The sequence below is a fragment of the Lolium rigidum genome, unplaced genomic scaffold (assembly GCF_022539505.1).
Source record: "Lolium rigidum isolate FL_2022 unplaced genomic scaffold, APGP_CSIRO_Lrig_0.1 contig_60576_1, whole genome shotgun sequence".
NCBI classification, from domain to species: Eukaryota; Viridiplantae; Streptophyta; class Magnoliopsida; order Poales; family Poaceae; genus Lolium; species Lolium rigidum.
In genome coordinates, this window is record NW_025901104.1 from 34,246 (window position 1) to 49,535 (window position 15,290).

Sequence of the window (15,290 nt, forward strand, 5' to 3'; positions counted from 1 at the left end):
GAGGGACGTGGAGCAGAACAAAACAACCGCTTCCTCTCTCCCTCTGCTCTCTCTGCACCGCAGCGGGCGGCCGTGCTGACGCTGGGCGGGCGAGTGCCTTTTTTGACCGCTTCTGCCTCCCATCCTGCGCCGTACCAACGCTACACGCTGCCGCTGTACTGCCACACTACCAGTCTACCACCACTCCCTACACACTACCACCACTCCCCACTCCACTCCGCTCCACTACGCCTCGTCTCGCCAAGCATTGTGGCTTCACGGGACGAGCGCGCGCGCGTGATCTGAGGTGGACGGTGCTGCGTGTGCGCGGGCCGGAGCGGGGAGGAGCCGCGCGAGATGGCCGGAGGTGGCGGGGGAGGCGGCGGCGGGGGCCAGAAGCAGGACGACCTGACGCCGCACCCAGTCAAGGACCAGCTCCCGGGGGTCTCCTACTGCATCACCAGCCCACCCCCATGGCGTGAGTACCTCCTCCTCCTTCCTCCCGCTCGTTTCCCCGTTCGTTCGTTCGTCGGCCGTCCGTTTGCTTGTCGCCGCTTCCGCGGCGTAGATTTTGGGTGTTTGTTCGGGCTTTCCCGCAGAGTCTACTCGCGTCGCCGTCCGGTACCATGATGCTTACGGTTTCTCCCGTCGCTTTCGGGGGTGTGGGTTCGTGGCCTGCGCCGGTGGTTGGTGAAGCCTGCTTCATTCCGCTCGCTCCAGCTTGCTGCGCGGCGACGGGGAACTGCCCAGATCTGCCTGGGCTTTTTCCCGGCTATCTCGGATATTCCAAAAATTAAAAGCGGCTCGCCTTTTCGTTTTGTCCCACCTCCCTAGTAGTTTATTAATGCGCTTTTAAGGGCATCTCCAACCGGGCGACCCAAACGGACGCGCTGGGCCGTCCGTTTTGGGCCGTTTGCGTCTGCGAGCGGACGCGCGGACGGTGCTCGCGTCCGCGCGTCCGTTTGGGTCGCGCGCTGTCGCCCAACGCGCCAGATTTGGGTCGCGGCGTCCCATGGTATGTTTTTCTTGTAAAATCACTAGAAAAACGCAAAATAAATTATAGAAAAAATATATAAAATAGTTGAAATGCTCTAAATGTATTATACATTACATAGTCCATGTAATCAAGGATAAAGTATTATTCAAATAAAATGAAGAAACGATACAAAATGCTCTAGGCTCCTTCATCATTGTTGTTTGCAGCATTGTTGCCTACATGCTGCCACATGTGCTCGACCAAATCAGCCTGAAGCTGGTTGTGTACAGCTAGATCTCGAATTTCATGGTGCGCATGAAGAATGTCCTGAAATGATGCCGGAGCACGTTGAGGAGTAACCAACTCTCCTTGGCCGTCCCATTCATTATCAAAGAGTGAATCATCCCGCTCTACCTCAACAATCATGTTATGCATGATTACACAAGCGGTCATCACCTCCCACAGAGTTTGCACATCCCAGGCTCTGGCAGGGTGTCTGACGATAGCCCAACGAGCTTGGAGGATGCCAAACGCCCGCTCGACATCTTTCCGGGCTGCCTCCTGCTCTTTGGCAAACCTTGCCTCCTGCTCTGAGCTGGGGTTTCGGATTGTCTTCACGAGTGTAGCCCAAGGTGGATAGATACCATCAGCAAGGTAGTACCCCTTGGTGTAGTGGTGGCCATTGATCTCAAAATCCACATCAGGGGACTGACCGTACGCTAGCCTATCAAACACCGGAGAGCGCTGCAGCACATTGATGTCATTGTGCGAGCCAGCCATTCCGAAGAATGAGTGCCAAATCCATGTGTCATGGGAAGCAACAGCTTCAAGAATGACTGTGCACCCCTCAGAATGGCCGCTGTATGACCCCTGCCAACCAAAGGGGCAGTTCTTCCACTCCCAATGCATGCAGTCTATGCTGCCAAGCATCCCGGAAACCCCCGGAAGCGTTGATCGACAACGGACGAGCTGTGTCCTCGGCATTTGGTTGCCGGAGGTACTCGTTCTCCGAACGAACCGATCACAGCTCTGCAGAACCTGTACATCGATTCCAGGCCGGTTGACTCACTCATGCGCGTGTACTCATCTACGAAATCACCGGCAACGCCATATGCGAGCATCCTAATCGCTGCCGTGCATTTCGGTACGAAGAGAGGCCTACCTTGCCAAGTGCATCCACTTTCGCACGTAAGTAGTCGTCGTAGATCTTGACGCCATCCATTATCCGGCGGAACAGCGGCCTGTTCATCCGAAAACGACGGCGAAACAAGTGCGGCACGAACAATGGATTGGGTTGGAAGTAGTCGTTGTAGAGCTGGTCGTGGCCGCGTTCTCTTTTGCGGTCCAAGGCGGCCGCGCGCCCGGCAACGACCCCGGAACACGAGGGATCTGCGAGACAATGTGCTCGTGGATGAGCACCGCAGCATCCGTGAAAAATTCGTCGTCGGACTCCTCTTCTGACGACGTGTCGATGAAGTTCTTGAAGTAGTACTCGTCGTCGCTGTCCACCATGATCCGAAAAGGGACACATATTAGTTCGAGCTTTTGAACGAACACCTCGCGAGCGGAGGCGATCCAAATGCTTCTCTAGGGACCCGCAGCCATGGCCGTCTCAGCCGACTTGCGGTCCGGAAACACGGTGCGGGAGGGCTCACCTCCGGCGGAAACGGCGCAGCTGCGAACGGCGGGAGGTGTCGCGACGGTGAGAGGACAACAACGCCGGCGCCGGCGTCCTCCGACTCTGCTACGACGCGGCGCAGCAGCGCGGGACCTCGACCTATGCTTCCGCCCGCTTGCCGGCGTCTCGACGACGATGGCCGGCGTCGACGCGCTCCGAAATCGCCGGTCCGTGGGTGGCGGCGGAGCGGGTGGGGAGATGTGTGCGGCGGCCTTGTGTTTTCGGTGGCAGACAGGCGGGCCGGGGCGGACAAGGGGAGGACGCGAGCGACCAGCCTTTCGCGTCCGCGGCCACGCAAACCCGGCCAAGATTTGGGCCGGGTTTGCGTCGTTCCGGACGCCGCGGGCATCCGTTTTAGGGATGGGTCCGCGCGCTGGGCCGCGTTTTTGTCCGTTTCGACCCATCCGGACGCGCGGGCGCGGGATGGGTCGCCCGGTTGGAGATGCCCTAATGATCTGCCGCGTTGAATATCCAGTTAGCAGCGCCCGCTAGTTTATCCCCTGATATAGCCACAGGGGTTTGACCCGTGCTGATTCGGGGAATTTTGCATGAATGTCGGATGGGGTTTTTGGGGTATCTCTTTGATGCTGAATCCGGAGGATCCAGTCTCGCTGTCGCCTTCACTCGTGTCAACGTCAACATGATTCTTCCGCTGCGATTCCTACTTGTTAGCTGCACCCGCGAGATGGAGGATTCAGCAAATCTGGTGCTATACCTGCGATTTCGTTGGGTGATCTTGGGTTCAACCAACTCGTGCGTTGACTCGTCTAGGCTTTGCTACCATCTGCACCGGAATTCTACTTTTGTTACTCTACTTGCCAATCTGTATTTACTTTCGCGTGTTCCATGTCTGTACCACATGCGTCCATTGAATTCCTATGTTTTGCCATGTCGGTACCTGGTAGGTGGCTCCAAACCGGAGGTCGACTATATCTGCACAATCCTTGTCACTCTCAGTTGCATTAATTCTCCTTTTTTCTCAAACAAACGCCTAGACGTGTGTCTTTGTATATTAGAAGAAGACCGTCAAGATGACGGGAAAGTTAGAGCGTTGGTAGCAAGACTACAGCAGAAGGCAAAACAAAAAACAAAAAACAAAAAACAAAAAGAAAACAAGAGAAGAACACAAGAGAGAACAAAACAAAATATATACAAGGCTAACATTCTGTTAGCCTGCATTGTTTGCTGGCTAACTGGGTAGGTGATCTTCCTTCTAGTAATTTTCTATCTTCTGCATGGTCAACTGGTCATACCTTGTTTGTGCTAGCTAGCGTGTTCCAAACCAGGGATTGGCCTTGCTTTGTATAGTGCTTAATGTAAAGGGAGTAACGGCTTGCTGTGTCTGTGACTCTGTGTGTATGGGCGCATCAGTACAAGTACTAACGTGAATGGGCGCTTCAGTACAAATAGTAAGCTTAATGAGATGTTCATATGGTCCAATTTGTACTACCTGTACTAAACTGAGTCTACTCTCCACTTGTAAGAGTAGCACTATAAATGAAGGGTGGCCTCCTAAGAGGCCCACCCAGGCATTCTCCTAAATCTCCTGTACTCACTACTGAGTTAGAGTTCTGCACTCAGCAGGAGGGGGGCATATTTGTTAAATTATTACAATCCTTGTAATGTCATATTGTAGCCATCTTCCTATCTTGAATTTTTGCGCCTAAATCTTTTAAGTTTTAAGACTCGAACCATGCACACCGATTGGTATTCATTAGAAATTTTACATGGGAGAAGGTGCAAGCTTGAATTCTCCATATGCAGAAATGATGGACAGGAAGTCCATTTTGTTCAGAATGTTGACTGAATGATTTGTTCATATTGGCAGTTATATTATTTATGCATTCCTTCCAAGGTTGATCAACTATATATGTATATATTTCCATAGCTTCATTTTCTTGCTAGTATTGTGAAGTATGTCCGTGGAAAGCAGGATAATTCTGCTATAGAAATAGTTGATCTACACACTACCACTATACTCTGTTTAACTTACTCATCTTGTATGTGCTCAGTGAGAAACTTGATTCTGAAATTTGACTGTATGAAATTGTTCGTAATGCAGCTGAGGCCATTCTCCTTGGGTTTCAACACTATCTTGTCATGCTGGGAACTACTGTTATCATACCTACTGCACTCGTTCCACAGATGGGAGGAAACAATGTAAGATTACAAGTCTACTCAGTTCTGTAGCTTTGGACAGAATCCGCTTACTGTTCAACACTAATGGTGTTTCTTCCTTTGCTAGGAGGACAAGGCAGTTGTCATCCAAACACTACTGTTTGTGGCTGGAATCAACACCCTTCTGCAGAGTTTCTTCGGTACCAGATTGCCTGCGGTGATTGGTGGATCGTTCACGTTTGTTTTGCCTACCATCTCGATCATCCTTGCAGGACGTTACGCCAATGAACCAGATCCGCATACAGTAAGTTGAAAAGAAGGATAATTCTACTTGCTGTCCAATATTCTTTTCCTGCATGTAAACCTGATGAAAATCACCTGGTATTTTTTGAAGAAATTCCTCAAAATCATGCGTGGAACACAAGGTGCTTTGATTGTTGCCTCTGCACTACAGATCATAGTTGGCTTCAGTGGCCTTTGGCGTAATGTTGCAAGGTAGGAAGATGAACAATGGGTAGTTATTATTTCTCAACTCAGTAGCTGCTCCAAAGTTACTGAAGCTGGAAGTGATCTAGCTCAAATAGTGCATTTAACTTCCAACATCTCATGAGCTTGTATATACTGCTTCTGTTTCAGGTATCTGAGTCCATTGTCAGCTGCTCCTCTGATAGCACTAGTTGGATTTGGACTCTATGAGCTGGGTTTTCCATCGGTAAGATTTGAGTAGTTTGTTTCTAATCAGTATTCATTGTTTCAAGCATACACACTCCTTATGTCTGTATTGCAAATACACAGGTTGCTAAGTGTGTTGAGATTGGTCTGCCCGAATTAATCCTCCTGGTGATCTTTGCGATGGTTCGACTACATTTCTGTTCATGCAATTGCTCTTACCCTTGTTTCCGACCATCTATATGTGCTCCAGCTTCTCTTTTACCTCCCCCTTCTTCATTTTGTAGTACCTGCCACATGCTGTACACATGATGAGGTCCATCTTCGACCGGTTTGCTGTTCTGTTCACTATTCCCATAGTGTGGCTCTATGCGTATCTGCTGACAGTCGGAGGAGCATACAGGAATGCAGCACCAAAGACCCAATTTCATTGCCGCACTGACCGTTCTGGACTAATTGGTGGTGCACCATGGTAATGTTGTGAACTTTTGAAGATATGCTTATTCCGTTGGTGCCAACCGTGATGTTGTAGTAACATTAATGCTTCCCTATTTCTACTATAATGACAGGATAAGAGTGCCATATCCCTTTCAGTGGGGGGCTCCAACATTTGATGCTGGTGAAGCTTTTGCAATGATGGCTGCCTCATTTGTTGCTCTTGTGGAGGTTAGGCAGTCATTTACATTTGTGCTCATTTGAGATTATAAAATAATGAGAATTAATCTCCTAACTCCTGTGTTTGTAGTCTACTGGTACCTTCATTGCTGTTTCAAGATTTGCAAGTGCCACACCTCTCCCGCCCTCTGTACTTAGCCGTGGTGTTGGTTGGCAGGTATGTGCCAAGTTTACATTCACCACATGACAAACTTGACTACATAAATCTTCAAACTTGATTTCATGCGAAGTGAATATAACCCTTTTTGCTACAGGGTGTTGGTATCCTTCTGGATGGGCTATTTGGGACTGGAAATGGGTCTTCTGTATCAATGTAAGCATCATATATTTTATATTGCTATCTCAATAAAGAATGCATTCCATTTTCATTTTGACACAACCACTATTCGTATTAACTATTAAGGAATACATCTAATTTCAACCATTATGCTTATCATCTGCAGTGAAAATGCCGGGTTGCTAGCCTTGACACGCGTTGGTAGCCGAAGAGTTGTGCAGATATCAGCTGGTTTTATGATATTCTTCTCTATTCTTGGTAAGTTTGGTTACCTCAAATCTGTGTTTTGATTCTTCATAGGTCATTTGATCTAGCACAGCTAAGCAGATTGTGGACTAATTAAGTAATCAACATATGAATATTTATCAAAACTCCCATATTGACCTGTGTATGTTTGTTTGTTTGCTGGGCTTGCATGCTTGTGCCTGCGCAAGAGACGAGGTTTTGTGTGTGTAGCATAAAACTGTTATGATAACAGTAGGTAGATAAAAGCCTTCTGTTTTCTTGAGCTCGCGGCTTACTATTTTGCGAATGCCTCAAGGCGAGGTATCATCTTAAACTATATTTGTTTAGATCATTGGTGGGTAAATATGCTGGTTTTCTCTCCCTGGAAATTGCATGCCAGGTCTGTAAACAAGTCTTTACAGAATGTAGATATTACAAATTTTCTGTAGCACACCAGTTTTGCTGAATAAACCAAACTGAGATAATCCAATAACCCTGGGCACTGCTTATTTAGATATAAAATTGATGGGTTCTTAAGTTCCCAATGTTATTTTTTTGACATTTAATGCAACCATCAGTGGTGCTAAACTACCTACTGTACCCTTTATTTACTCTTTTAAGTCAATCGGTAGCTTCTGTCAAGGGACCAATCTAGGGGAAAATGTTGAACAGTCTGACTTTTCTAATGTAAAACTTGCCTATTTATATGGGCCCCTTGTTTTCTATTTCTACAGATGATTTGTGCGAAGTAGCTCTCTTTGCAGTCACATGACCCTAATGTTTATTATACGCTCGATCTGCTCCTGCTTGTGTTGGCTTTGGAAATGTCATCTTAGCGCATTTATAACTGAAGTATTTTGTCTGCCAAATGGGCGCGTGTGCATTACCATGTCTTTGGTGCCTGGTTTCTTATTTGCAAATCAAAAAGTGTCTCTGCACCTGGATGATGGTCGATGGATTGATGGGAGTGCAGTGGGAAATCGCTTCAGCTGTGAATCTGGCATAAGATTTATGTAGATATCAAATAAAGTAAATGTAAAATAATAGTAAAACTAATCTCTAGTACCATTACCATCTCTAGATACATACACATTGCATCAGGGTATTTGGCTGTGTATTGGTGCAGTTTGATAACTTGTTATTTTACTTCTAGTGTATGGGTTGTACAGAACTACAGATACATGTGCAGTGCATCCTTACCTATATGTTGAGAAGAGCTTCTGTTTATATTGTGTTGAAATTGGGGATGGGGGAGTGAAGATGTGCCTCTTTTCACTCATGAATTTTACCTATTACCAGTGTAATATTGGTAATAATGGTTATTCACATAATAACATACGTGATATTGACAATGATCTTTGCACTTGGCATTTCAAACTGGTGCCTGTTTAAAGCATTATGCATTGCACTCAACTGAGCTCTCACCTTAAGTACAAGAATACTTCGGAATTACCGATATGGTTGTATCTATGTACAATAATCCCTTGCTGCTTGTGTCTTCCAGGAAAATTTGGAGCTGTCTTTGCATCAATACCTGCACCAATCTTTGCTGCTCTCTACTGTGTGTTCTTTGCATATGTTGGTGGGTGGAGAGCTTCATATTACTTACGTTTGCATTTTCTTTGAAATTGCAAGCTTTAACTTATGAGGGACAATCGTAATTGAGATCTGGTATAATCTGTTAACAGGTTCTGCTGGGCTTGGTTTCCTTCAGTTCTGCAACCTCAATAGCTTCAGAACCAAGTTCATCCTGGGGTTCTCACTGTTCCTGGGCCTTTCAATTCCTCAGTACTTCAATGAGTACACATCCGTCGCTGGTTTTGGCCCTGTTCACACCCGCGCAAGATGGGTTCGTGGCAGTGTAACCATTCTCAACTTTAAATGAAGAGATATGAGATACTAACCATTTGTTTCCTCTACTTCTGCAGTTCAATGACATGGTGAACGTGCTCTTCTCGTCGAAGGCTTTTGTTGGTGGCATTGTTGCATACGTGCTGGACAACACCCTTCACAGGCATGAGGCTACCGTCAGGAAAGACCGTGGGTATCACTGGTGGGATAAGTTCAGGTCATACAGGACCGACACAAGGAGTGAGGAGTTCTATTCCCTGCCATTCAACCTGAACAAGTTCTTCCCATCGGTTTGAGCATACTGTGATTAATGCAAGACGCTAAGGTTACCTGTACTGTCTGTCCATCCCTACCTATCTGGAACAGCCAAACCATTGAGGCTCGGTAACAAGGTGCGAATCCAGTGGTACAAACATAGTGTTTCGGTGCCTCGCTAAAACCATCGTCCGATGTTAGGCCAGTGCTGTATATTCGGTACTCTATTCGGGGACAAAAAATACTCGCTCTGATCCATAATAAGTGTCATGGTTTTAGTTTAGATTTGAACTAAAACCATGACCCTGATTATGGAATGGAGGGAGTAGGAATTTTTTGGCAACTCATTTGCATATGGAAAGGCATGCTGGTTCAGTACAAGTCTCATTTCAGAAGTGAGGCCAGTGTATTGACAGCTATTGTAGTGCTGCTACTGTAGGGATCTTACTAATGGAGCTATAATATGTATGTAGGCTTCAGTAGAACAATGAACTGGTATCCTTTGAGGTTGGTACTCTGCTTGTTATGTTATGTTGCAGTGGGGTACTATGGCTGTAGTCTGTAGACTTGAGAACTGAATGGAGGTCGTTATGATTATTTAATCTTCCTGCTATAGCATGTTTGAATGACCATTTAGACATGAAATATGTTGGATAGCTCTGTATGTCTCTTCTGGTATTCCGTTTTTTGTTGGCTGTTGGTAGCTGGTACTGACAGCACCTGTGGTGGTCGCTCTTTTTTTTTTTTTTTTTTTGATAAGAAGGGTGGAACCATCTGGTTCAATTAACATGCAACCAAATGTCACCGAGTTCTCAAGCGCATGAAAGGATAAAAACTGAGAAAAGTAAAGACACCTTAAACAAAACGTGCTCCAGGAGTCGAAGACAATAGTCTTCAATGAGCTTTCTCGCAAGCCATCTCCTGGTGCCAAGGATCATCTGAAGAAGAGGTGGCCTGAGCTTTGTCCGCCAACCCTCTCAGCAACGTCTTCATGTCATGCAATCCGGAGCAATTCCCCATGACAGGTGCCAGTCCCAGCTTTCACCAGACCTCTTTGACACCTGGCTAGTTTAGATCATGGAAACACATCTCGTTACAAATCAACCACAAGGTTCACAAAACAGCATAAGAGAAAATATTCAGAACTGAATTCTTATTTTCACTTAACCACCACCTTGGTGCTGACTCGAACGAGGCACCAATACAGATATTAAAGATGTCTGAGATAACTGTCCAAACTTGTTTAGCTACAACACACTCAAATAATACATGTCTAGCTGATTCTTGTTCATTGCAAAATAAACAGGAACCATCCTCTACCGGCCTTCTCTTACTAAGGTTATCCCTAGTTTGAAGTTTATCATTTGACAACAACCACATGAAGATGTGAGTACGGGGTGGAATGTGAAGCTTCCAAACTGCAAGAGTATGAATAAGAACAATACCATCATTGTTCACAATCCCATAAAAGGATCGAACAGAATAAGTACTAGAGAAATGAAACAACCAAACAGGACTATTAGGACCCTTAGTTAGACACACAATTTTAATCAACTCAACTAGCTCAAGCCAACGGTTAAACAAAGTGGGGGGAAACGGTGTGTCTAAAAGATAATCATGTGTTTTTGCTCATTAACAATTGAATAAAGGTCCCATAACAGAATAGAGAGAGAAGAGTAGCTAAGCCAACTGACTTTCCAAAATAACACCTTTTGACCATTCCCAATATGTATGTATCCTACTTGAGCAACAGAAGTTTCCCCCATGGCACTTTTCCTAAAAGGAGAGCTATGCGAGGGATTAGCCCTCAAGATGGTTGGAGACAAATCATACTAGTAATCCACAATCATTTTCCAAATTTTGTTATCATCCAAATTATATCTTCTAATCCACGCCACAAGGAGACATAAACTGAAAATCCTAAGGTTTTGGATACCCAAGCCACCAAACTCATTCTTATGGGAAACAAAGTCCCAAGAAGCAAGAGGATACTTATGGGAATTGCCAATACTATTTAAAAAGTAATAAGCCATTTGAGAAATAATAGCTTTAATAGTCCATTTTGGAAATTTAATAAAAGATAATAAAAACATAGGAATGCTAGCGATGCATGCTTGAAGGAGAATAAGCCTACCTCAGTAGGAGAGAAGCTTACCCATCCATCCAGCATTATGTTTAATTATTTTACTCAAAATAGGGCATGGCATTTTCGTCACCGTCTTCTCCATGGAAATCGAAAACCGATATGTCCCATGACGGCAACAACTAGTGAAGCTTCACGCACTCCCTCCTAAAGCCACACGACCAGAAATATGGATGCACACGACCAAATTCCAGTGGAGATTGTCGGCGGAGCCTTCTAAAACTCATCACCAGCAATGTGGGCCGAGATCAAGGAGAAAACCGTCTTGGCGCGAGAAGAACTCAAGGACCGCCTCCTTTATTAAGAAGAACGGTAGGTCCCCACACCGCGTACATAGGCTCCCAACAGTAGACTGGAGATCTCAGTGGGCACCACCACCACCACGCGAAGATGCGGAGATGTATTGAGTCCCCCGAACAAGGTGTTGTGCTGCCCTTGCGGCCACAACTATCTCCAAGGTCGCCGAAGAAGTCTGGGGTCACCGCCCAACGTCCATCACGGCCGGACGAGCCACGTCGTCCAGGGCTACCGTGAAGCTCCGACCGGAGATCGCACCACGCGAAGAGGAGGAGGCCCCCGCCAACCACACTCGGAGATGAGAGCCCGCCACAGCCGTATGCCTAGAGGGGTTTCGGCCACCGCTGCCGAGGAGATGCGAGGGAGGAGGGGTGGGAGGCGGCGGGTAGGGATTCACCCGAGTCGACCCCCCCCCCCCCCCAGCGATGCGAGCGTTTGGTTCGTGATGACAACACTTAGAATAGAATTAGACATTAAACCATAAATCATTTGACTGGAAGGAGCTTTATAAATTTTTTTTTGTGAAAACATCAGCAGTAAGATTAAACAGGATATGGGAAAGGAGATCCCCTTGCTTAAGCCCTTTTCCAGCAACAAAATAACTGTTGTTCACACTATCCGGATGCACATGCACCTCATTATGAAAAATTCCAAAAATTGCTATTTCAAAGTTTCAGAAAATTTTGGAAAAATACACGCATGTATACCCTATGTTGACACTTATTTGTGCAGATTTTGGAATAAAAAAGATCATCTGTGACCTACACAAAAATATGAAAATGGAATTCCATATTTCCATGAACAATACACAACTAATCATTATAGTATCATTTCAATCTTTTGTCATTTTTGTGTAGGACATATACAATTATATTTTCGTGAAAGCTTACACAAGGAAGTATGATTTTTTTTAGATTTTCAAATAGCATTTTTTTCAACATTGGAGAAATCGGTGCATGTGCACCTGGGTTCATCATGGTATTTTCCTGTTAATATCATTAAATCTAACACGAAACTTACCTTAAACTAAACCGCCTAGACTTAAGCATAGCGGTGGTCGCTCTTCACTCTTCCAGGTAAAATAATAAAGCGAAGCCCGTCACCAAGTCAATTCTGAGATCGATACTCACTTTTATTCGGTTGTCGACGTCGATCAGGACTGCCTCCTTGCGAGCATTGCTTCAATTGAGACTTTGATTTCCTGGATTGCTATTTGCGTCTGTGCATTGTTGCATCGATTGATTTGTATAGTAGCTTTTAGAGTACGTAATTACTAATTAGATTAGTTGCTAAGGCTGGCGCTTGCGTCTTAATTTGCTTGATACAGTATTAATTCCATGTGATGTCACGAACTGAACTATTGCAAGTCATGGCATCTTGAGATCCCCCGATACAAGCTGGGAGTTTGTTTCCGTATCAGACTCCTCTCACGTGATTGTATGGCTCGTGCATGTGGCAATTGCCGACGCTTAGTGAGTGCGACGACATGTCGTTGTGAGGACAGCTCTGGGAAACACGCGCGCGTTTTGCTCGAGTAGGCTTCTCTAATCTGAAGGAGATAAAACTAGGAAACAGTGACAACACTCGCTGGTTAATTGGACCGATCTCCCTCGTGCGTTTCGTCCCCGCCACGCCGCCGGGCTCCAACGGCCGAGCGTTCGCTGTCAATTCTTCTGGTGCGAGACAACGATGCACGGGCAGCGGCGAGCGCGGACAAGACGTGGATCGGTGGCCGCTTTCCTCGGCGTGGAAAGCTCCAGCTCACCTACGCACTTTGGACTTGCTTCGCCGATCACGCGAGCTATAACAGGTGGCTGCCCTCTAGCGTCGGCAGATCATGGCTACATCGTTAGCCTTTAAGTGCCGTACAGGTTGGAGAGCTAGTGAAGTGAGGACATGGAGGTCGTGGTCTTGTACATCTTGCGCTTCGTGGACGGTGAAGAAACAGCTGACGGGACATGCCGTTTCTGAACGGAAAAGAAGAATGAGCAGCAAAAGGTAGTTGGATTGCGAGCAGGAGTTAGCGGAAATAAACAGTCTTTGGATAGCCCGAAATGTAGCAGAAGAATGTCAGTCTAAAAAATGTTGCAGAAGAAGAAAAGACGAAGATGGATTTGTATTTGGCTAATATTGTCCACAGACACAAGTTGAAGATAGAGGCACACAAGTTGAAGTAAAAAAAAAATTTAAAAACATGAAAAATAGTTTTTTTTTTCTTTTGCTTTAGCTAATCCTAATAGGTGTTGTAGTAACACTTTAAGATTTATTTAGGTGCACATATTAGAGATTTCTGAACAGTCTTGTGGGAAAAATTATCTCACACGGTTAACAGTAGGGGTCCTTATGGCGCAAACAATTTTTCATAGATAAGCCTGTGTGATATTTGGTCCGTTGTGGCCAGAAGTAAACCCTACCAACTTTTTTTTGGGTATAAATAAGCACCAACGATCTCAACTGGTCCTATTCCACTTTACAACCACCACCTCTTTAGGACTATGACTGGTCCCTGCAATTCAGTTGATCGGCGAGGCGGAAGGTAGCTTCTGGCCGGAGATCTTTCTCGCCGGAATGCTGTGAGCGGCACGCTGGACGTGGAGTCACGCCGATCAATGCGCTCGTAGACCAGACCTACCGCCAGCACAAACGAGCCGGTTCATCTTGCCCTCCACCCTGGCTGGACCCGTCCTCGCACTCCACCACAACCAGACGTGCCGCCGATACCTCTGGTCAAGCTGGCTCATCTCCCCTAAGGTTTATGTACTTAGGTTTTGCATGTTTACTTTATACCATGAATCTATTCTTAGAATGGATATATCTATAGATTATAAGCACAATTGGCCGGATCCATTAGAATATTTAGCTGGATGTTATATTGTATTATTGGATATTATTGTTAGATCTTTATGTATTGTGTAAGCTTGCTAGATTTATACATTACAAGTTTTTCAATATATTTCACGTATTTGATTCTTAAGTATCATGTTATAATAGGGATGATAATTTCATGACACCACATAAGAATTGGACAACCCCGGGTCTGCACCGTCACCTGCGAGTAAGAACACAAATCACGTGAACGTGCGTTTATTTAATTTTGAATTTTCTATATTTATGTTCTAACGCAAAAAAATGGTTTTTCAGTGTGTGTAGTTTTACCGTCTTGTGCCATGCATTTGGCAAGAAGGAGAACTACATCCAGATTGGACCAGAAGGTGGCAGCAAATGCGGGGTGGAGATGAATCATTGTTGGCATAACTTGTCTCTCATGGAGAAACAAACGTGTGCCACATGAGATAAACAGATACAACTTGTTAAACATTTATCGTATGTGACCTTAGAATTTATGGTCAAGTATAAAAAAAATGTTTGTGATGACCCTTCGTATCACAAAAGATTTTGGCAAAACGATTGTTAGAGATATATTCCGTGTACGTATAAACGGATAGTCTAGGATGGAGATAGGACTCTCGTGTCTTGCCTTGCACTCCAAGATGATCCCTGTACGCCTATATATACTCGCTCATGAGGCTCAATAATACATCCAACATATTCCGCATATCTCTCCCTCTCTATCGTTCTACATGGTATCAGCCGCAAGTTCCTGACCTAGCCGCCGCACAGCTTCCGCGCCGCGCCGCCCCCGGGGAGGTCTCTCCATGGCCTACTCCGGGGGCTGCGCAACCCGTATGAGGGTTCGTCCGCAGATATGTTGATCCGCTGCTCTCGAGTCTTTTTTTTTCCAATCTGTAGATTGGTTTTCTTTTTGCTCCGCCGGTTTATTGTAGAGGCTCCTTCGCACACGGTTTATTGTAGAGGCTCATCGCCCACTCTTGCATATAGTGACGGTTAGGTAAATTGTGTGTAACATGTCATTTCAGTTCTGTGTAAAGGCATGTTCTGTATTGGTGTGGGGAAGAAGTTTTTGATATACATGCTTAAGTACCATGCAAATAAAGTGGAGGACTCCTGATATTGTACGAGGACACCTTATGTGGATCAAGAGATGGAACTGGCTTGGTGTTCCGGGCTTCACAACAGCGGTATGAAAGTGGGGGCGACAACACAAGTGAAGTTCAGAGTCCTACCTTTCAGGGTGAAAATCCAAGGTCTGGCCTTAACTGGTTGTGCCTGACAATGACCTTGTTGG

The 15,290-nt window shown here is 45.7% G+C and overlaps 1 protein-coding gene across 1 annotated transcript; it reads left to right on the forward strand.

The window, feature by feature from the left end:
- Nucleotides 1–336: 336 nt before the first annotated feature.
- Nucleotides 337–8,744, forward strand: LOC124681923 (nucleobase-ascorbate transporter 6-like). The gene is made up of 14 exons (XM_047216694.1): nt 337–457; nt 4,696–4,793; nt 4,879–5,055; nt 5,146–5,246; nt 5,388–5,463; nt 5,547–5,606; nt 5,708–5,892; nt 5,990–6,086; nt 6,166–6,252; nt 6,350–6,408; nt 6,539–6,630; nt 8,102–8,179; nt 8,286–8,446; nt 8,526–8,744. Exons 1-14 carry the CDS (start codon nt 337–339, stop codon nt 8,742–8,744), a joined length of 1,611 nt encoding a protein of 536 aa, XP_047072650.1.
- Nucleotides 8,745–15,290: the final 6,546 nt, after the last annotated feature.

What these genes read in the sequence shown, in the direction of transcription:
- LOC124681923 (XM_047216694.1), top strand. Translation starts at nt 337, where the DNA reads ATGGCCGGAGGTGGCGGGGGAGGCGGCGGCGGGGGCCAGAAGCAGGAC. An exon ending in ATGAGCTGGGTTTTCCATCG is followed by an intron (nt 5,464 to 5,546) that starts GTAAGATTTGAG and finishes GCAAATACACAG; the next exon opens with GTTGCTAAGTGTGTTGAGAT. An exon ending in TGTGTTCTTTGCATATGTTG is followed by an intron (nt 8,180 to 8,285) that starts GTGGGTGGAGAG and finishes ATCTGTTAACAG; the next exon opens with GTTCTGCTGGGCTTGGTTTC.